The sequence below is a fragment of the Haliotis rufescens genome, unplaced genomic scaffold, assembly GCF_023055435.1.
Source record: "Haliotis rufescens isolate VD_foot unplaced genomic scaffold, xgHalRufe1.0.p SCAF_8, whole genome shotgun sequence".
Taxonomy (NCBI): domain Eukaryota; kingdom Metazoa; phylum Mollusca; class Gastropoda; order Lepetellida; family Haliotidae; genus Haliotis; species Haliotis rufescens.
The window spans coordinates 20,374,946-20,398,574 of NW_025964372.1; the positions used below are offsets into that span (position 1 = coordinate 20,374,946).

General features: G+C 42.9%; 1 protein-coding gene across 3 annotated transcripts in view; it reads right to left on the reverse strand.

Annotated features, from left to right (window-relative positions):
• Positions 1 to 786: 786 nt before the first annotated feature.
• The window catches only part of LOC124114183, a 209,670-nt gene continuing 186,827 nt past the window's right edge, over positions 787 to 23,629 (reverse strand). Inside the window, exons 65-79 of one of the 3 annotated variants that reach the window (XM_048388931.1) lie at positions 22,568 to 22,783; positions 21,009 to 21,106; positions 19,571 to 19,695; positions 18,175 to 18,287; positions 17,311 to 17,523; positions 15,861 to 15,908; positions 15,166 to 15,236; positions 14,709 to 14,830; positions 9,845 to 9,954; positions 8,357 to 8,602; positions 5,880 to 5,986; positions 4,247 to 4,368; positions 3,546 to 3,658; positions 2,986 to 3,201; positions 787 to 1,304 (exon numbers count right to left, since the gene is read on the reverse strand). In XM_048388931.1, the coding sequence (XP_048244888.1) occupies positions 1,249 to 1,304; positions 2,986 to 3,201; positions 3,546 to 3,658; positions 4,247 to 4,368; positions 5,880 to 5,986; positions 8,357 to 8,602; positions 9,845 to 9,954; positions 14,709 to 14,830; positions 15,166 to 15,236; positions 15,861 to 15,908; positions 17,311 to 17,523; positions 18,175 to 18,287; positions 19,571 to 19,695; positions 21,009 to 21,106; positions 22,568 to 22,783 (1,976 nt within the window). In that variant the 3' untranslated portion in view covers positions 787 to 1,248. Of the gene's footprint in view, positions 1,305 to 2,985; positions 3,202 to 3,545; positions 3,659 to 4,246; positions 4,369 to 5,312; positions 5,457 to 5,879; positions 5,987 to 8,356; positions 8,603 to 9,105; positions 9,148 to 9,844; positions 9,955 to 14,708; positions 14,831 to 15,165; positions 15,237 to 15,860; positions 15,909 to 17,310; positions 17,524 to 18,174; positions 18,288 to 19,570; positions 19,696 to 21,008; positions 21,107 to 22,567; positions 22,784 to 23,629 lie in introns of those variants that run through there. The other 2 variants (XM_048388932.1, XM_048388933.1) reach the window with 2 other exon arrangements.

The window sequence follows — 23,629 nt, forward strand, 5'->3', positions numbered from 1 at the left end:
CTCAAATGTCCGGTTTAAAATATTGCTTACCGGACATTCAGTTAGGACTGAGCAGTTTCTGTCTGCAGTTGTAACACAATGAAGATTATCTACACTGACAAGCTTTGTTTGTTTTGATTGCTGTAAATACATCGTACCTACATGATAGTCCAATCGGTCAATCACTGTAATAGGCAATAAACTGAGTTGACACTGATTAATCGAGGATTAATTACTGAGAACATCTTGTTAATTTGCACAGTCCAACCAAAATCATGTAACGAAATCGACATCCGGTTCGTGAACTGCCATGCACATTTTAGTCGATTGCAAGATTTGCAAATCATGTATACCGTCAACTTATCATCAACAGATATATTCAAAATCTTTTCATGTTTTTTATCAAGGTGCTAACGTGATTAGCTTGGCAAGGGTGGAACTGGACTTTTATGGTTCGTTAACTCCCTTGCCTCTGGAAGATGGTTATCCTGAAAACTGGTCATTATCATGATTATAGAAGCTGGGATGACGCTGTACATTTCAAACACAACACACGACGGCTTGATACAGCAGTCATTGGGGTCAGGTGTAACATCGAATAAAGCTTCTGTGGGGATACTTAGTAAATGTATGTATACTGAAACACACTGACAATGCATAATTCACTTTATCTCCAAATGATTGACAAGAAACGATTCTGGCAGTACAGGCTGAAACACCTTGAAAGATATTCGAGCTGAACAACATCGTTGTTTGATTACCTCATGCCCAAACAACATAATTTCATATGGCCCTTTTTGCCAAATATTACCAAAAAATGAATATGTGTTCTCAAAGTGTGTCAGTACAAAACTATTTTTGAAACATGTTGAAAAGCAATAATGCTTGCAAAATAAATGAAGAAAATGTATATGTTTGGGATGAATCTCACATCATGAAATATTACATGTCTTTACATATATTACATTCTGGTCGTTCCAAAGTGTGGAGATATATTCGACAGAGTATGTCAAGTTCACGAGATGAAGCATTCTGAACTTCGGGCGTAACCACATGTACATGTGAAATAACACTATCATAACTATACAAAGAAAAGCTATGACCTAATACAATTTTCATCTACATGTAATGTATTTTGCATAATACAGTGTTGCTAAAATATATATATGTATATCTGTTGCATGATCTGTACTTTGATAGAAATGCTTGACTCATCTATTGGACATAGCTCTGCCATTGTCTTCACTGTCTGCATAGAGTTATCTCCCTCTATAGCTCTGCCTTGAGTTTCTCAACTGCAGCTTCCACTTTACCACGACAGCTACCTGAAATACCAAAGCCGTACATCATTAGTTAGCATTTCATGATATGTATGTAAACAGTAACATAGAATTGTATGGTTGCTTTCTTATGTGGTGGTTAGAGTGTCTGCCCTGAGATGAGAAGGACGGTGGTTTGATCCCCAGCCATGTCGTATGTTAAAGTATGGTACTTGATGTTCCCTGCCTGGTGCTTAGCATTATGGGGATGAAATAAGGACGGCTGGCTTTTAGTCAGTATACTGTGTCTGATACGGGTTTCCATGTTAAACTGTGGCATGGTATTGTATACTCCCCAGGGAGTTGAGAATGATAACTGGAATGCAAATGGATCCACTGGTCGGGGAACAATAAAACCGCATTTGAGCAGATACTAGTACCTGGATACCTGGTAAATAAATAAATAAATAAGAGGCCAACACTATAAAAGCAGCATTAGTCCAGACTAGTTCAGGCAGCCACACGCACGTGCATGCATGTTGCTGTATAAGTGCAATGATCTTGAGGTGAGGTGAGGTGAGGTGAAATGGGGTTTAACGTCGCGTCCAAGATTATTGCACTTATATAGCGACGTGCATGTACGTGTGTGTGTTTGTGTGGCTGCTTATACTAGTCCGGACTGATGCCGATTTATAGTGCTAGCTCACTGAGATACCATGCCGCAGTTTAACATGAATACCCCACTCAGACACAGTATACTGACTCCGAGCCGACCAGTTCTTGTTTTAGCCCCTTAATGCAGAGCACCAGACAGGGTAACAACAAGTACCATCTTTTAACGTCTTTTGGTATGACGCGGTCGGGGATCGAACCCCGGACCTTCCGCTCTCTGGGCGGACACTCTACCACTAGACCACGGAGGCGGTTGGCAATGATCTTGAAGATGACATGACATCCCATTTCACCTCACCCTATTTGGTAAGACTTGATGAAGTGAAACTCACCTTGGTGTATTCTGGCAATTACGTCTGGTGTCTACAAGTAGCTTTGTACATAACTGATCCTGTGTCAGTGTCATGTACACCACAGCAAAACTGACCACCATGTCGTATGTCTGAGATCATGTGACATTTCTTCTAGTCTGATTTTTTAAAACTGACCATTGTCAACGGTGTCTAGGACCGCCTCAGTGGTCTAGTGGAAGAGCATCTGCCCGGAGAGCGGAAGGTCCTGGGTTCGATCCCCGTCCGGGTCATTCCAAAAGACGTTAAAAGATGGTACTTGTTGTTACCCTGCCTGGCACTATAACAAGGACAGGTCTGCTCACAGTCCATATACTGCGTGTGAGTGGGGTATTCATGTTAAACTGTGGCATGGTATCTCAGTGGGCTAGCAATATAAAATCGGCATTAGTTCGGACTAGTACAGGCAGCCACATGGGTGCATGCATGTCGCTATATACCGGTAAGTGCAATAATCTTGGACGCGACGTTAAACCCCATTCCACCTCACTTTGCTTCAAGGTGTCTACTAGTGTCTGATTTAAAACCTCACTTCACACTCATCTCTGGAGTCTGTTAACAGTCCTCAAACACTGGGGTGGCAGGGAAGCATGGTGCTTAAAGCGTTCTCTCATCACACTGAAGACCCCCAGTTCGATGACCCATTTCTGGGGACGCCCGCCATATTGCCTGAACATTTGCTAAAAGTGGCTTTAAACCATACTGACTCAGTCCCTATAACTCACCATCATGTGTAGTGTCTACAAGAGAGGAAGGGTTGACGCACGCCGACTGCACCAGGAGGTTGAGTTTGTTCCGGAGGTCAGGGGAGATGGTGTGATTCCGACTCATGATGTGCATCTTGGTGCCCATGGAAGTACACAGGCCGTTGTCATCCTCGTCCATGCAGGACATGGCCAGCATGGCATGGTCGTAGTCTGTGTACAATACCTTCCACGACGCTGCAATGGAAAAAGTGGGAGCTGAACGTGCAATACGTTTTACATTTTGCCTGACAGAAGTCTCCTGTTAAATCTGCTTGCTTGGTTCAGGTCCTGCTCTCACCATGACACACTAACACACTCACTACTGCTCAGTTACTCAGGTACTCACACGTTCACCCAAATATGTACTCTGTGCTAGGATAATTTTGTCAACTTCAGACTGTGGGGTAAACTTTTCTTCACTCACTCACTTGCATACTCCTACAGCTGCTTACTCGTTCACATGCTCACCTTTTCCTGGAATTGTCAGCTCACCCCTACAACTGCCAACTCACTCACTCACTCTTCAACTATCTACTCACTCCACAGCCACATCCTCGGCATCTTGATCCGACCCTGGTAGTTGCCATCGATGCTGTGAGGACAACGAGGTCTGAGGTCACCAAACATGGGTCCCTTGCACTCGCCATCAGGTCTGAGACAGAAAGACAGATGGAGATACTTCCTGACAAGAACCCAGAGCCCACCTTAATCCCATACCCAGCCTTGAACCCAGAGCTCACCTTAATCCAAAACCCAGCCTTGAACCCATTGTCCACCTTAACCCCATACCCAGCCTAGAACCCATAGCCCACCTTAACCCCATACCCAGCCTAGAACCCATAGCCCACCTAGAGCCCATAGCCCACCTTAACCCCATACCCAGCCTAGAACCCATAGCCCACCTAGAGCCCATAGCCCACCTTAACCCCATACCCAGCCTAGAACCCATAGCCCACCTAGAACCCATAGCCCACCTTAACCCCATACCCAGCCTAGAACCCATAGCCCACCTTAACCCCATACCCAGCCTGTAACCCATAGCCCACCTAGAGCCCCTAGCCCACCTTAACCCCATACCCAGCCTACCCAAACTGGAACTGATGACCAACCGAAAACTCATACCCCATCAGAAATGTATGCCTCAACTAACACCCTCACTCCACCCAGAACCCTATCCCAAAACAGAAATCCATACCCTCTCCAGAACACAAAATCAACCATGAGGGAACCAGGTACTCACGTCATTCCACTGTACACCATCTTCATATTGCCGCCACCAACTGGCAGGTAGTAGCCAATGGTGGAGTCCATGGTCAGCATCGGGTCTGGCGTGCGGGCGATCTCGTACCACAACCCAGAGTGCTGAAACACAAGATCACAGTCATCATCGGGTCTGGTGTGCGGGCGATCTCGTACCACAACCCAGAGTGCTGAAACACAAGATCGCAGTCAGCATCGGGTCTGGCATGCGGGCGATCTCATACCACAACCCAGAGTGCTGAAACACAAGATCACAGTCAGCATTGGGTCTGGTGTGCGGGCTATCTCATACCACAACCCAGAGTGCTGAAACACAAGATCACAGTCAGCATCGGGTCTGGTGAGCGGGCGATCTCGTACCACAACCCAGAGTGCTGAAACACAAGATCACAGTCAGCATTGGGTCTGGTGTGCGGGCTATCTCATACCACAACCCAGAGTGCTGAAACACAAGATCGCAGTGAGCATCGGGTCTGCCGTGCGGGCGATCTCATACCACAACCCAGAGTGCTGAAACACAAGATCGCAGTCAGCATCGGGTCTGGCATGCGGGCGATCTCGTACCACAACCCAGAGTGCTGAAACACAAGATCACAGTCAGCATCGGGTCTGGTGAGCGGGCGATCTCGTACCACAACCCAGAGTGCTGAAACACAAGATCGGAGTCAGCATCGGGTCTGGTGAGCGGGCGATCTCGTACCACAACCCAGAGTGCTGAAACACAAGATCGCAGTCAGCATCGGGTCTGGCATGCGGGCGATCTCGTACCACAACCCAGAGTGCTGAAACACAAGATCACAGTGAGCATCGGGTCTGGTGAGCGGGCGATCTCGTACCACAACCAAGAGTGCTGAAACACAAGATCGAAGTGATCATCGGGTCTGCCGTGCGGGCGATCTCATACCACAACCCAGAGTGCTGAAACACAAGATCGCAGTCAGCATTGTGTCTGGTGTGCGGGCGATCTCGTACCACAACCAAGAGTGCTGAAACACAAGATCACAGTCAGCATCGGGTCTGGTGTGCGGGCGATCTCGTACCACAACCAAGAGTGCTGAAACACAAGATCACAGTCAGCATCTGGTCTGGCGTGCGGGCGATCTTGTACCACAACCAAGAGTGCTAAAACACAAGATCACAGTCAGCATCGGGTCTGGTGTGCGGGCGATCTCGTACCACAACCCAGAGTGCTGAAACACAGACCACAGTCAGCAGTGGCATTACAGTCTTACCAACACAAGTCTGTAACTAGCTGATGTTGATGGAGGAGACAGTATGATGTACTCACTGATGGGTTATGGTGGTATGATGGTGGTTGGGGGGCACGGGTAGCCCAGTCGCCGCGATTCGCTGAGCAGAGTTGCGTCCCTTGGGCACGCCAGAAACCTATGATTGTGGGTTCGAATCCCGGTTCGCCCCGATTATTTTTCTAGGTTTGTCAGCAGCATACCCGTGCTTGTGAATCTCACCAAAGTGGTAAACGTCTGAGACCTGCATCACTTCGGGCTTTCCTCCCACATTATGCTGTCACGCTGTGATATAACTGGAATACTGTTAAAAGCGGCTTTAAACCCAACTCACTGTTGATGGTTCAGACAGTGAAATGTACTCACCAGTTCCTGGCTGATGTTGATGGTGGGGATGTTGTCGATGGCACAGAATGATGTGTAGATGCTGGGGGTGATGTAGTCTGAGCGGTTGTCCACGCTTTGCCTTGCCCCTAATGACATCAGGACAAATTAGGAGAAGGGCAGTCAGTGGCTTTGGGTCATTGTTGCACAAGTACACGATACACACACTAGCATATAACACCATGTATTGGATGCCACAATAACATAAGTATGCATGTCTTCACAACCAGCTATCTCAAATTATCCATGTTTCTGGTGGTATAAACTAGCAGTATAAAAATTAATTCTGGTGAACTTTCAAGTCCAGGGCTCGCATGCACACAGCCATTTTAGTGCTAAGAATATTGTAAGCCTATGTTAAAGTATGGGAGTTAGGATCATCTTAACCCTAAGATCGCTTTGCGCAAGTGGGCCCAGGTCAAATCAAGCAAATTTTCATTGAAATTGACACTGACTAAAATATAGCGTTGTGTCATTTCTGCCCTCATGACATTTCACCTTGGTCATGCCAGAAACCTATGATTGTGGGTTCAAATCCCGGTTTGCCCTGATTATGTTACTAGGTTTGTCAGCACCATACCCGTGCTTGTGGGTTTCACCGAAGTGGTAAACGTCTGAGACCGGCATCACTTCGGGCTTTCCTCCCACATTAAGCCGACACGCCGTGATATAACTGGAATACTGTTAAACCCAACTCACTCATGTCATTCCACAAGTGAGAGCATGGCTTGGTTGGAATGACTAAAGTTGTGAAATTATATCACAGATATAATCATATGTCACACAACTGATCATAATGGTGGTAGTGGTTATTTATATACAGTGATCCCTCGCTACAAAGTACCCCTTGGGGTCCAAATAATTGATGAGCATTATAGATGATCAGTGGTTTAACTGAGGTGGAGTTGTAGGGGGTCGATGACCCACACAACAGTACATGCCCTGCCTACCAAACACGATCTACACTGCATGTTTCAGAGTTTGAAGGGGGCACGGGTGGCCCAGTCGTCTAAGGCGCCGCAATTTGCTGTGCAGAGTTGCGTCCCTTGGGCAACCCAGAAACCTATGATCGTGGGTTCGAATCTCAGTTCGCCCTGATTATGTTTCTAGGTTTGTCAGCACCATACCCGTGCTCGTGGGTTTCACCGACCTGCATCACTTCGGGCTTTCCTGCCACATTAAGCTGACACGCCGCGATATAACTGGAATATTGTTAAAAGCGGCGTTAAACCCAACTCACTCACTCAGAGTTTGAAACAGTAGTTGTTTATAATTCGTAGTGTAAAAAAGATTTATCGAGTGTTATGCGCTTTAAAAAAACACATTGTATCCCTTCAGCAAATTCAGGTGAACACACAGGTGTAACAAACTTTCGTCAGTAAAAATACGAAATTTGAAATAAAACCTCGCTAGTCATGATGATTTACCATTTAAATTGTATTTCATGCTCTTGAAGGCATTGTTTTATATGCAGAGATTAAAATTACCATGTATATTCTCGTAAACAAAGCCGGAAATAGCAATCAGCTGTACACACTTCTCCCAATCTACCAGTGATTCAGTTAAAAAGTGAACAACGACACAACTTCAAAAGAATTTGATGCCATGGTCGGAAGAAATAGGATCTAAAATTATTATCTTATCGGGAATAATATATTCCAATATCCTGTTATTTTAGTTGCAGCTTTCACTATATAAATTTTAAATTATTGTCGTTAGAAATATGCCAAAATATTCCTTTCAATAATTACTGTAAAAATAATTTATTTTTTTACAAATTAATTTTTCCACAAAGACATTAAGGTTATTTCTTGCCTCATACACATACATATACATAAATATATCTACGCCTATGTACCATAAGAAATAAATAATTTTGATATATAAATGGGAAACCTGTAGGTGTGACAACAACTAGAATTGATTAATATTTTTTTTAAACAAAAACAAACTGAGAGCAAGAACTGATTAACAAAGAATTGGTTGATATCACCTAACTTAGTAACAGTCATGACGAAATCTACATGTGTGATATGAGTTAATAAATTGGGTTTTAACACCACTCGAACATTATTTCATTTCTATAATGTTGACATGATGTGGGAGAAACTCCCTTCATTTGTATGAAAGTGAATACAGTATTCGACGTAATAAGCGCGCCGCTCTAATAAGTGCCAACGGTGATATTTGCTGATATATTGGCTACTGAACAATCCCAATTAGCGATTCCGATTGATCAATGTACACAAGACTTATTTATTCGCGTATAATACACCCTCGTGTGTTATATGCACCCTTAATTATGGGCAATTAAATTCTGGAAAAATATATCTGGCTGTCACTATTCAACTCTGTTTTTTTCACCATATAATATTCTAATCAGAGCCCCCTATTTCTAATTTTGAGAGCGCCCTGGGCGCTTATTACGTCAAATGCGGTATGTTGGGATATCTACTGACTCATGCCCAACACTGCTCCAGGTATGACTCCTTGTAGAACAGGTGAGGGGGGCGGGGGCGGGGGCGTGACACAAACATCCTGGATCTTCCCGAGGACATTCTGTTTGAGCGTCTCCTCCAGGGGCAGGTCTCGGGCAAGGAGGAGGACCCGGATGCCGGAGCTGTGGCACTTTCCGTTGCTCTGCTCCTTGAGACACCAGTACAGCAGCAGGGTGTTGTCGTCACTGTGAACCACCTTCAGGCTACCTGCACACAAAGTGAAGCAAGTCATCATGTCCTTGTCCAGGTGAGCTACATGTGACATAGCGAGGTTATTGAGTGAGTATAGGTTAACTGTGAACCACCTTCAGGCTACCTGCACACAAAGTGAAGCAAGTCATTATGTCCTTGTCCAGGTGAGCTACATGTGACATAGCGAGGTTATTGAGTGAGTATAGTTTAACTGTGAACCACCTTCAGGCTACCTGCACACAAAGTGAAGCAAGTCATCATGTCCTTGTCCAGGTGAGCTACATGTGACATAGCGAGGTTATTGAGTGAGTATAGTTTAACTGTGAACCACCTTCAGGCTACCTGCACACAAAGTGAAGCAAGTCATTATGTCCTTGTCCAGGTGAGCTACATGTGACATAGCGAGGTTATTGAGTGAGTATAGTTTAACTGTGAACCACCTTCAGGCTACCTGCACACAAAGTGAAGCAAGTCATCATGTCCTTGTCCAGGTGAGCTACATGTGACATAGCGAGGTTATTGAGTGAGTATAGTTTAACTGTGAACCACCTTCAGGCTACCTGCACACAAAGTGAAGCAAGTCATTATGTCCTTGTCCAGGTGAGCTACATGTGACATAACAGGGTTAGTGAGTAAGTGAGTCAGTATTGTTTAACTGTGAACCACCTTCTGCTTACCTGCACACACAGTGAAGCAAGTCATCATCTCCTTGTCCAGGTGAGCTACACATTACATACGGGGTTAGTGAGTGAGTGAATATTGTTTAACTGTGAACCACCTCATGCTACCTGCACACACAGTGAAGCAAGTCATCATCTCCTTGTCCAGGTGAGCTACACATTACATACGGGGTTAGTGAGTGAGTGAATATTGTTTAACTGTGAACCACCTAATGCTACCTGCACACACAGTGAAGCAAGTCATCATCTCCTTGTCCAGGTGAGCTACATGTGACACAATGGGGTTAGTGGGTAAATATTATATAGCTGCCTCGTCTTCAGCTACTGTATTCAGTGATGAAAGTAGTCTCATTGTGTACAAAGAACAGAGAAGTGTAACCTTGCACAGAGAAACACTTGACCTGAGGATCATAAATCTCCCCCACGTCCGGTGAGCAATACATGACAAAAGACTGTTACATCTCCTGGTTCAGGTGAGCTAATCTTGTCCCCAGGAAGATACATCGAACACGATACAGAACCCAATGGTCGTCATATCATGACAAACGATATTGTTTAATTGTTCAATGCTACATACTCCACTGCCCCATGACGGTCGACCCGAGCGAGCTGATGTAGTCTCCGTGGCTGAAGGAGTCACACCGGGGCTTCAGCATGACGCTGTAGTTGGTGAAGTGGTTGTCATCCCTGAAACAGATGAATATATATCCTCGTGTACTTCTTTTCGAGTCTAAAAGAAGCATTTCTCTTTGCATGTCTAATAACAATCCCAATACATTAAAATTACGTCTTTCTGTTTACAATTAGATAGTCAAATGACCACATCTGTCAACATAAGCATGATAATGGGGGGCATGGGTGGCCCAGTCGTCTTAGGCGCTGCGATTCGCTGTACAGAGTTGTGTTCCTTGGGCACGCCAGAAACCTATGATTGTGGGTTCGAATCCCGGTTCGCCCCAATTATGTTTCTAGGTTTGTCAGCACCATACCCGTGCTCGTGGGTTTCACCAAAGTGCATCACTTTGGGCTTTCCTCCCACATCAAGCTGACACGCCATGATATAACTGGAATACTGTTAAAAGTGGTGTTCAACCCAACTCACTCACTCACTCATGATAATGAGTCAATCAGGCGCCATCTTGTTACCATGACATGATTTCCGCCCGTCCATGACAATCAAGTTAAAAATAGATGCATGTCATGATCAATCACATGACATTACAGACAGGAAGTTTACAAACAAGAGCCAATACATCATCAGTGCATACGATTCTTCTGATGCAAAATTATCATCAAATCAAGATTCGTGAAAAAGTAAGTTTTGAGGTAGGTTTTAATATTTATTGAATAATTTTACTATGTAGCTTAATTTGTAACATTACTTCAGTGACAAGTGCCAAACACTTCCGTGAGCTTTAAAGCGCCTACCTTGATTACGTCATTAAGCAAATGGTTACATATTATTTAGGGGCTCGAAAACATGTTACGTTTGGATATCAACATGAGGTTGGGGATCTTCTGGGTATGGGGGGTCTGTGAAAAGTTGCTCAGGTATGCCTGGAACCCATGATCGTGGGACTGAATCTAAGACCTGCATCACTTTGGATTTTACTCCCAACATCAAACTGACACATTGTGGTATCATTGAAAAACTCACATACTTACTCTAGATATGTCATATTAACTCTAACTGGGAAATATAACTTGCTTTCTTCTAGTTGGCTAAGTTGCTCTCTAACTGGGAAACATAACTTGCTCTCTTCTGATTGGCTAAGTTGCTCTCTAACTGGGAAATATAACTTGCTTTCTTCTGATTGGCTAAGTTGCTCTCTAACTGGGAAAAATAACTTGCTCTCTTCTGATTGGCTAAGTTGCTCTCCAACTGGGAAATATAACTTGCTTTCTTCTGATTGGCTAAGTTGCTCTCTAACTGGGAAATATAACTTGCTCTCTTCTGATTGGCTAAGTTGCTCTCTAACTGGGAAATATAACTTGCTTTCTTCTGATTGGCTCAGTTGCTCTCTAACTGGGAAAAATAACTTGCTCTCTTCTGATTGGCTAAGTTGCTCTCCAACTGGGAAATATAACTTGCTTTCTTCTGATTGGCTAAGTTGCTCTCTAACTGGGAAAAATAACTTGCTCTCTTCTGATTGGCTAAGTTGCTCTCCAACTGGGAAATATAACTTGCTTTCTTCTGATTGGCTAAGTTGCTCTCTAACTGGGAAATATAACTTGCTCTCTTCTGATTGGCTAAGTTGCTCTCTAACTGGGAAATATAACTTGCTCTCTTCTGATTGGCTAAGTTGCTCTCTAACTGGGAAATATAACTTGCTTTCTTCTGATTGGCTCAGTTGCTCTCTAACTGGGAAAAATAACTTGCTCTCTTCTGATTGGCTAAGTTGCTCTCTAACTGGGAAATATAACTTGCTCTCTTCTGATTGGCTAAGTTGCTCTCTAACTGGGAAATATAACTTGCTCTCTTCTGATTGGCTAAGTTGCTCTCCAACTGGGAAATATAACTTGCTTTCTTCTGATTGGCTAAGTTGCTCTCTAACTGGGAAAAATAACTTGCTCTCTTCTGATTGGCTAAGTTATTCTCCAACTGGGAAATATAACTTGCTTTCTTCTGATTGGCTCAGTTGCTCTCTAACTGGGAAAAATAACTTGCTCTCTTCTGATTGGCTAAGTTGCTCTCCAACTGGGAAATATAACTTGCTTTCTTCTGATTGGCTAAGTTGCTCTCTAACTGGGAAAAATAACTTGCTCTCTTCTGATTGGCTAAGTTATTCTCCAACTGGGAAATATAACTTGCTTTCTTCTGATTGGCTCAGTTGCTCTCTAACTGGGAAAAATAACTTGCTCTCTTCTGATTGGCTAAGTTGCTCTCCAACTGGGAAATATAACTTGCTTTCTTCTGATTGGCTAAGTTGCTCTCTAACTGGGAAAAATAACTTGCTCTCTTCTGATTGGCTAAGTTATTCTCCAACTGGGAAATATAACTTGCTCTCTTCTGATTGGCTAAGTTGCTCTCTAACTGGGAAATATAACTTGCTTTCTTCTGATTGGCTAAGTTGCTCTCTAACTGGGAAAAATAACTTGCTCTCTTCTGATTGGCTAAGTTGCTCTCCAACTGGGAAATATAACTTGCTCTCTTCTGATTGGCTAAGTTGCTCTCTAACTGGGAAATATAACTTGCTCTCTTCTGATTGGCTAAGTTGCTCTCTAACTGGGAAATATAACTTGCTCTCTTCTGATTGGCTAAGTTGCTCTCTAACTGGGAAATATAACTTGCTTTCTTCTGATTGGCTAAGTTGCTCTCTAACTGGGAAAAATAACTTGCTCTCTTCTGATTGGCTAAGTTGCTCTCCAACTGGGAAATATAACTTGCTTTCTTCTGATTGGCTAAGTTGCTCTCTAACTGGGAAATATAACTTGCTCTCTTCTGATTGGCTAAGTTGCTCTCTAACTGGGAAATATAACTTGCTTTCTTCTGATTGGCTCAGTTGCTCTCTAACTGGGAAAAATAACTTGCTCTCTTCTGATTGGCTAAGTTGCTCTCCAACTGGGAAATATAACTTGCTTTCTTCTGATTGGCTAAGTTGCTCTCTAACTGGGAAATATAACTTGCTCTCTTCTGATTGGCTAAGTTGCTCTCCAACTGGGAAATATAACTTGCTTTCTTCTGATTGGCTAAGTTGCTCTCTAACTGGGAAAAATAACTTGCTCTCTTCTGATTGGCTAAGTTATTCTCCAACTGGGAAATATAACTTGCTTTCTTCTGATTGGCTCAGTTGCTCTCTAACTGGGAAAAATAACTTGCTCTCTTCTGATTGGCTAAGTTGCTCTCCAACTGGGAAATATAACTTGCTTTCTTCTGATTGGCTAAGTTGCTCTCTAACTAGGAAAAATAACTTGCTCTCTTCTGATTGGCTAAGTTATTCTCCAACTGGGAAATATAACTTGCTTTCTTCTGATTGGCTCAGTTGCTCTCTAACTGGGAAAAATAACTTGCTCTCTTCTGATTGGCTAAGTTGCTCTCCAACTGGGAAATATAACTTGCTTTCTTCTGATTGGCTAAGTTGCTCTCTAACTGGGAAAAATAACTTGCTCTCTTCTGATTGGCTAAGTTATTCTCCAACTGGGAAATATAACTTGCTCTCTTCTGATTGGCTAAGTTGCTCTCTAACTGGGAAATATAACTTGCTTTCTTCTGATTGGCTAAGTTGCTCTCTAACTGGGAAAAATAACTTGCTCTCTTCTGATTGGCTAAGTTGCTCTCCAACTGGGAAATATAACTTGCTTTCTTCTGATTGGCTAAGTTGCTCTCTAACTGGGAAATATAACTTGCTCTCTTCTGATTGGCTAAGTTGCTCTCTAACTGGGAAATATAACTTGCTCTCTTCTGATTGGCTAAGTTGCTCTCTAACTGGGAAAAATAACTTGCTCTCTTCTGATTGGCTAAGTTGCTCTCCAACTGGGAAATATAACTTGCTTTCTTCTGATTGGCTAAGTTGCTCTCTAACTGGGAAATATAACTTGCTCTCTTCTGATTGGCTAAGTTGCTCTCTAACTGGGAAATATAACTTGCTCTCTTCTGATTGGCTAAGTTGCTCTCTAACTGGGAAATATAACTTGCTTTCTTCTGATTGGCTCAGTTGCTCTCTAACTGGGAAAAATAACTTGCTCTCTTCTGATTGGCTAAGTTGCTCTCCAACTGGGAAATATAACTTGCTTTCTTCTGATTGGCTAAGTTGCTCTCTAACTGGGAAAAATAACTTGCTCTCTTCTGATTGGCTAAGTTATTCTCCAACTGGGAAATATAACTTGCTTTCTTCTGATTGGCTCAGTTGCTCTCTAACTGGGAAAAATAACTTGCTCTCTTCTGATTGGCTAAGTTGCTCTCCAACTGGGAAATATAACTTGCTTTCTTCTGATTGGCTAAGTTGCTCTCTAACTGGGAAAAATAACTTGCTCTCTTCTGATTGGCTAAGTTATTCTCCAACTGGGAAATATAACTTGCTTTCTTCTGATTGGCTCAGTTGCTCTCTAACTGGGAAAAATAACTTGCTCTCTTCTGATTGGCTAAGTTGCTCTCCAACTGGGAAATATAACTTGCTTTCTTCTGATTGGCTAAGTTGCTCTCTTACTGGGAAAAATAACTTGCTCTCTTCTGATTGGCTAAGTTATTCTCCAACTGGGAAATATAACTTGCTTTCTTCTGATTGGCTCAGTTGCTCTCTAACTGGGAAAAATAACTTGCTCTCTTCTGATTGGCTAAGTTGCTCTCCAACTGGGAAATATAACTTGCTTTCTTCTGATTGGCTAAGTTGCTCTCTAACTGGGAAATATAACTTGCTCTCTTCTGATTGGCTAAGTTGCTCTCTAACTGGGAAACATAACTTGCTTTCTTCTGATTGGCTAATTTGCTCCCTAACACTTACCTTTGCTTCAAGTCCATCTTGAATGTCTTGTCAGTGTGCCGCCTAATGGTGATGTTAAACGAGCGAGATTGTCCGTCCATACCGAAGCCGATGTCAGCAGCGCTGCGCCACTTCCCCGCCAACTACAGACGACAGAGTGAAGGATCAGTTGTGTTATATACCACATTTACTTTGCCAGGGATTTATCTAGACCTGCTCAGGGCTCGAGATATTCGGCCCCAACCTGCAGCAATTGTCAATAAAAACTCCCAACTGGGAATTTAAAAAGTTTGAGGTGATTTGTATTCCACTGATAACAAGACCAAAAACGAGGCTTAATTTTACATTACTCACTGACTAGATGTGTATGTAGACTAATGTTGATGTAACCATGGAGACTCGCTGACTAGATAGTGTATGTAGACTCAGTGAGTCTCCATGGTTACATCAACATGACCAGATAATGTTGTAGACTTACATTTCTGTCGTCAATGTCCTCAGCGACAGACATTGCTGCTAAGGGAGAGCACTCCTTGTTTGCATTGTCACCTGGAAACAAGGACCATTATCTAGATCTACACGATAGCAACATGATAAATCACATAGAACAACGAAGAACGAGGCATGGTTTATTTCACGATAGAACATAGTTCTTCATGACGTCATTTCTGGAGATTCAAACATACGCTCGCAACGTGATGATATCGTAAATTGGACGACATTACTTTTGAGAGGGTGGTTAGTTGTTTCCCATAGATGTACCTTGGTAATGCAGATAAATGTAATGGCCGAACAGTCTCATCCAAAAGTGGGCAAGATATCGGTTTTGAGACAAAAGGATCAAATAATCAACGTGAAAAATACTAAACTTAACCCCCCCTGTTCACAAAATGGATTTGTTCGACATTGCCATGATCAAATTGTATTGAGGGAGTTATCATTATCTAAATACAGGTAAATATGTATAGAGCCTGTAAATTTTGTAATTTTGTAACAGAAGGTTGTAAATAATGTTGAGATCTTATATAAGAAACAAACTTCTCGTGGCTGTTGTTTATCAGTGGTTTATTCTCCCTGCAGTTTTATTATAAGATAAACAACTTCCACTGGTCGTATATTTCTTAAATAATGCACTGCAAATAGTGAGGCAATGATTGCTGGGCTGCGACCCACCTGCTGGGGAGTTGTGGGAGTCTGGGAACAGGTGGCTGGTGCAGTCCACTGAAACAACAAACATCCAGGTTATCTCACAATAATACACAAACGGATGAGTTATGGGCAAAAATGGACATTCTGGCAATTTTCAGTTTTAGAGTAGATAACGAAAATGTAAATGTTATTAACAAACAAAAACTGAAAATGCTGCATCTTGACATAAGTTGAATTTCAGTCAGGTATGTAAAATAGGAATATAAAAAATAATCCTAGATTTAATAAACACAGTTTTGCTGTTCATACACCCCAGAAGTGAAGAATTGTGTTTTGCAGCCTAAATCAGAGCACTACATTTCATGTATATGCATTTCCCTGTGGAGATTCCAGGATAGACCTGATCCCCAGTTACCTTTGCTAGGAAATGTGGCTTAGCTGGCTCTTGTCATCCTGGCCTGATTGCATTGATGCTTGCTCATTCTGTCAATCACTGGTTTGTCTGATTCATACTCAATTATTTACTGGCTGCCATAACATAGTTGGAATAATGCTGATATCAGCACTTTAACTTTGAAAATATATTTTGTCCTAAGGTTTTGAAAACCACTAGCCAAGAAGTCTTTGAACAGAGTGAATCTATTTGAAGTCGACTCACCACTAGCCAAGAAGTCTTTGAACAGAGTGAATCTATTGCAAGTCGACTTACCACTTGCCAAGAAGTCTTTGAACAGAGTGAATCTATTGCAAGTCGACTTACCACTAGCCAAGAAGTCTTTGAACAGAGTGAATCTATTGTAAGTCGACTCACCACTAGCCAAGAAGTCCTTGAAGAGAGTGAATCTATTGCAAGTCGACTCACCACTAGCCAAGAAGTCTTTGAAGAGAGTGAATCTATTGCAAGTCGACTCACCACTAGCCAAGAAGTCTTTGAACAGAGTGAATCTATTGTGAGTCAACTCACCACTAGCCAAGAAGTCTTTGAAGAGAGTGAATCTATTGCAAGTCAACTCACCACTAGCCAAGAAGTCTTTGAAGAGAGTGAATCTATTGCAAGTCGACTCACCACTAGCCAAGAAGTCTTTGAACAGAGTGAATCTATTGTAAGTCGACTCACCACTAGCCAAGAAGTCCTTGAAGAGAGTGAATCTATTGCAAGTCGACTCACCACTAGCCAAGAAGTCTTTGAAGAGAGTGAATCTATTGCAAGTCGACTCACCACTAGCCAAGAAGTCTTTGAACAGAGTGAATCTATTGTGAGTCAACTCACCACTAGCCAAGAAGTCTTTGAAGAGAGTGAATCTATTGCAAGTCAACTCACCACTAGCCAAGAAGTCTTTGAAGAGAGTGAATCTATTGCAAGTCGACTCACCACTAGCCAAGAAGTCTTTGAACAGAGTGAATCTATTGTAAGTCGACTCACCACTAGCCAAGAAGTCTTTGAACAGAGTGAATCTATTGTAAGTCGACTCACCACTAGCCATGGATGTGACAAGGTCGGCTGGCTTGAGACACATGCCTCTCATCAGACCTGGGATCTGAGATCTGATCTCATCATTGAGGCCCTGCTCACGTCCAAGTAGTGTGACCTCGGTCTTGTCTCGCGGACACGTCCCGTCGTCGCTGGTGGTGTAGCAGGCGTAGTACATGAGGTACTTGACGTCAAAATGGATGATCTTGAAGCTGACTGCAACAAATACCATCTTGCAACATTCTTTTATTTGCAGAGATTTATTGTACATGATTCTGGTTCACAGTATTTTCTGAAGAGATATGTAAAGGATAAAACATTACTCTGAGGTTTTGGTTGACATAGTGAAACCTGAGGGAAGCAGTGATTGAGCTAGTCAAACTAAGGCTTTTAGCCCAAAGTTTTACTAGTGAGCTAAACACTGCTAAACTGTGTTGTAGGGGAAGTAACTCTTCTACGCTGTGATGTCGGGAAAGTAACTCTGCTGTACTGGGTTGTAGGGGAAGTAACTCTTCTACACTTTGATGTTAGAGCAAAACTCTACAATGCTATTGTGGAGGAAGTAACTCTTCTACACTGTTGTGAGGGAAGTAACTCTGCTATGCTGTTGTAGGGGAAGTAACTCCCCAGCAATGCGTTGTAGGGGAAATAACTCTTCCACACGATGTTGTATGAGAAGTAACTCTTCTAAACTGTGATGATAGGGGGAAAAATCCACAGTGCTATTGTGGGGGAAGTAACTCTGCTACACTGTGCTGTAGGGGAAGTAACTCTTCTACACTTAGTTGTAGGGGAAGTAACTCTTCTTCTCTGTGTAGCAGGGGAAATAACTCTCGTCTACACTGTTTTGTGGGGTAGTACACTTACACCAGGGGTAGACGCTGTCCTTCCCTCCGAGGCGACCGAGAAGATAAGCATCCGGATGTTTCCCTGTGTGGAGTTTGGTCAGACTGGACAGAGGGTCCTGGCAGAAACCCTTCCTGAAACAGTGAGCTAGTGAGTGAGTGATTATATACCAGCTTTACACAGTATTAAGTTACATCCATATAACTGTGTTAGAAAAGCCTAAACCTGTGAAAGTCTAAGACAGATCAATGTGAAAAATCAGGCTGATTCAGGGATTTTGAGACCTTGACTAGTGGATACTGGCATGGGGAAATACACAGCCTTCAGGGCACACTGGGCCATTGTGTCCTCCTGATACTCATGAGACTGCTTTGCCCTCTATGATCTGATGATCTTATCATCAGGCATACTTAGGCAGTAAAGACAAAACCTCACTGAATACTTAGCACTCCCTCCTGTGGAAAACGGCTTGACAAAAGGTCGGTACTGACATCAGGGAGAAATTTTCGATAATTAGCAAGTTACTTTAGTTCCCCATGACACACAGTTTCCAGAAGCTGTTTTCTCTGTCTTTTCATGTCTTTGGCCAAATTTGCATCTGTTGTTAGTGATAATCCATCACTAATACTGTGTGTTTGTATTAGATCTGGGATGGGTAACTCGGGTATCGGGGTCGGGTGGGTACTGACTATGACCCGTGGTTAGCCAAGTGATATATCGTTTATTGAGAAAAAATATCTAGAACTCTATGGTAACACTACAAGTCACTAATGTTCGCATTTCTTTCTAACTATGCACCCATTCCTTCTGATTTTTCATATGGTTGAATGAAGATATAACTTAATTCAACTTCAGTGTATGAATGACCAGATTGTTCAATACATGTATCTAAATACATGTTGTCAGGGCTATTCTAAAAATGTTCCCAATCAGACATTTTGAGACATCTCCTGACACCTACAGTGGGTACCCGGGTAGAGTGGGATAATAGGGGGGGAGGGGGGGGGGGTACCCAGGTAGTAAATTTGGACTCGTTCCTGCCCTAGTTTGTATACACTAGTTCCTCCTTCACCCATGAATACATATTGCCACTATGCAGTGTAATAGTGATTGGTTACTATTTGAATAATGTATTTCAATGAAGCAGTGTATAACTCATGGGCGTCAAATTAACTTTGTGCTAACCCTGCTGTTGCTCTATATTGAAGCAATGTATGGAGTAGACGGCCATAGGGCTAAAGCACATGCAGTGTAATCTGAAAGATCATTGGCTGGAGTACTCGCTGGAACCAAGCTGCGACTTGATTCGCTAGATAACAATAGATATTACATTGCCTTGCGGCCGTATGTATTCCGAGTTGAGGGAGGTTGTAGTGCATACAAACGCATGAGTTTTGATGATGTGCTGGAGACTTACATGCTGCCGGTGTAGAGGCCGTCGAGGTGGCCGGTGTCCGCCTGGTACCTGTAGAACAACACGCTGGACTCCATCTTATTGAAGGTGAAGCGAGTCCGCGCCACCTCGTACCACAGGCCCGCCATCTGACAACAAGCATTCATAGTTCAACCATCTTACAACAAGAATGTACAGCTCAACCATCTAACAACAAGCATGTACAGCTCAACTATCTGACAACAAGCATCTACAGCTCAACCATCTGACAACAAGCATCTACAGCTCAACCAACTTACAAAAAGCATCTGCAGCTCAACCATCCAACGACAAGCATGTACAGTTCAACCATCCGAGGGGGCACGGGTGGTCCAGTTGTCTAAGGTGCCGGGATTCGCTGTGCAGAGTTGCGTCCCTTGGCACCCTAGAAACCTATGATTGTGGGTTTGAATCCCGGTTCGCCCTGATTATATTTCTAGGTTTGTCAGCACCATACCCGTGCTCGTGTGTTTCACCGAAGTGGTAAACGTCTGAGACCTGCATCACTTCGGGCTTTCCTCCCACATTAAGCTGACACGCCACAATATAACTGGAATACAGTTAAAAGCGGCCTTAAACCCAACTCACTCACTCAACCATCCGACAAGCATCTACAGCTAAACCATCTGACAACAAGCATGTACAGCTCAACCATCTGACAACAAGCATCTGCAGCTCAACCATCTGACAACAAGCATCTGCAGCTCAACCATCTGACAACAAGCATCTGCAGCTCAACCATCTGACAACAAGCATGTACAGCTCATCCATCTGACAACAAGCATGTACAGCTCAACCATCTGACAACAAGCATCTACAGCTCAACCATCTGACAACAAGCATGTACAACTCAACCATCTGACAACAAGCATGTACAACTCAACCATCTGACAACAAGCATCTACAGCTCAACCTTCTGACAACAAGCATGTACAGCTCAACCATCTAACAACAAGCATCTGCAGCTCATCCATCTGACAACAAGCATGTACAGCTCAACCATCTGACAACAAGCATCTACAGCTCAACCATCTGACAACAAGCATGTACAACTCAACCATCTGACAACAAGCATCTACAGCTCAACCATCTGACAACAAGCATCTGCAGCTCAACCTTCTGACAACAAGCATGTACAGCTCAACCATCTGACAACAAGCATGTACAACTCAACCATCTGACAACAAGCATCTACAGCTCAACCATCTGACAACAAGCATCTACAGCTCAACCATCTGACAACAAGCATCTACAGCTCAACCATCTGACAACAAGCATCTACAGCTCAACTATTCAGTTCAGTATCAACATCCCCCGCTGAATTTGAAGCCCCATCGTATACACAACGTTACTGGCGGAATATTGCTGACTGCAGAGTAAAGCACCATTCCCTCACCCAGCAGCATCTCTGTGGGGACATTACCTGCAGGAAGACGAAGTTGGGGGTGAGAGGGATGTCATCGAAGGTGCAGATCTTCCGTTGAATTGAGTCTTCATCCACCTCCGGGGCCTCACACAGATCTGAAACAGCAATCACAATCTGGGTGACGCAGGGTCTCTCAACATCAGCTGTTACTCACAGCTACAGGAGACACTGGACCATAGTGGAGGACTGATATCACCTTGCCCTCATACACAACTATGAGTGGGTATCACCAAATTTGTGAATGTCTGTAAAGAGTCCTCTCCCTTTCTTAGTGGAGGAACCATGGGTTGTCCAGTGATCTGATCATTAGGATTGCACAGACTTGAGTCACCATGGATTGTCTAGTGAACTTATCGATATTACTGCACAGAGTTGTGTCCCTTGTCCTGTCAGGATCTGCTGGTCATGGGTTCGGATCACAGATCTGTGTGTTTTGGAATAGCTGCATGACAACTGACAGTGCACCATATTGCGTTGGTGTTGTTAATTGCTCTTGGTTACAGTCACTGCTTTTCCTGGCCCAGACTCCGTTATTAACAGGAAACTGTGATATACAGTCTAACCCCGTTATCTTGAACCTAACTGGACGAGGTTGTAACTTTGAGATATCCAGACATTCAAGATAACAAAATAAGTACATAATTGGTTTATATTGCACTGTACTTTTAAAGCTATGTTTAACCTGTGTGGAGAGGTACTAGATATACTTGCTCTTCTCAAAACTGTTAAAGTGGCAAATGCCAACTCCGAGAAAAAGGTACAAAATTCAACAGTAAAATCAAATTTGGGACCAAGTCGAGGGCTCTAGATTGCGTGTTGTAATTTTATCTCGAATCAGAGATAAGTGGGTAAATTTATATGTATTTATATAAGATAGCTACGCGATAAATCGCTCAGAACAATGAAGAACGAAGTGTGGTTTATTTCATGATAAAACATTGTTCTATCATGACGTCATTTCCAGAAATTCAAACATGCGCTCGCAACATCATGACGTATGTTGGAAGATGTTATTTTTTAGAGGGGAGTGTCCAGTGAGTTGTTCCCGACAGATGGGCAAGGCAGATGAACATGATGGCCGAACGATCGCATCCAGAAGTGGGAGAGATATGACAATCAGCATCGTGAGGATTGTGAGCCATAGCAGAGGATGGATTCTATTGAGGGAGTCATCATTATGTAAATACGGGTAGATATTTCTAAAGCTTGTACATTTCATAATCATCTGTAAAGACGCTCTACATAATATTGATATCTCATATAAGAAATATGCGCCCCTTTATTCTCCCTGCAGTGTTTTATTGTACGATAAACAACTCCCACTAATCGTTATATTTCTTAAATATAGTGAGGTGGTCGGGATCGGACAATAGGTTCGAGATTTCGGTACATGAGCGATAACGAGGTTCGACTGTAACAAGAATTTTTCTGCCTGTCTTTAACAACATTCACTGACTCACATGCACATTTCACACCAGATATATTGAAAATCGTGATAAACTGTTTTGTGATAATTATCATGTTGGGATCAGGGAGACATTTGCTCTTTTGCTCACTATAGTTGTACATGACCAGGTCATCGATCTCCACACACAGGTTGGAGACGTAGAAGTACATGCTGGTTAAGGTGGCGTCCTCTATCCCCTTTTCCCGAGACAGCACCTCCACAGTCAACTTGTTCCGAGGACACGTTCCATCTGTCCCAAATCCGTAGCACGTATACAGAACCGCTACCTCGTAGTTCGTATACACAACCCGCATTATCACTGAAACTGAATTGGCATTACCACTGAAACAATTATCCCTCACCCAAGTATACTGAAACAATGTTAATACATGTATTAAGATAAATAGTATTAGTAATACTTGACAAAAAGTTGTTCTGTGTAGGCATGAGATCATCAAACACAGCAGTGTCATTTTCATCTTCCCGAGGCAAGAGAGTTAACTGACTGTAAAAGTCCAGTTTCCACCCTTTCCGAACTAGGCTGGTTAGGATTTGGCTGGACTAACGAGTCTATGCATATTCCAATCAAAATGGTGCAATGAAAAACGAAATCCAGTTCGAAAAGTGTAATGCCGATTTCGGTCGATTGCAGGATTTGCAAAGCATGTGTGCAGTGCCAACTAGTTGTCAACAGATATTTTTCAAATCTTTTCAAGTCTTTAATCAAGGTGCTCACATGATTTGATGCGATGTAAGACCCGTTTTATCACAATATAGATCTTAAATGTCGATCAGATCGTTTTGACTTGGCGCCGCCATTTTGTTTGAAGCAAATGCAAGTGATACGAGAGGTGGAATCTGATTGGTCTATAGGAGAGGCATAGAAGGGACACAACTCGTAATAGCCCCTGGAGGCCCTAGATCGAGCCCAGGAATTCCACCCGATGTTCGGACAGCATGGAAACTGGACTTTTAAGGTCAGTTAACTCCTTTATGGCCTTTATCTGAACTCACTCTCGTTTAAACAATCACAAAAAGGTTTTCAGCTAAAGTTGAAATTATTAGTGAATCATAAGTGTGAAGTTATTAGATACTACAATATGACCAAATTGCATTCTTAAATTGCAATTATACAGCTTTCTTTCAGTTCTGGTCTTCCTTCCACAGACAA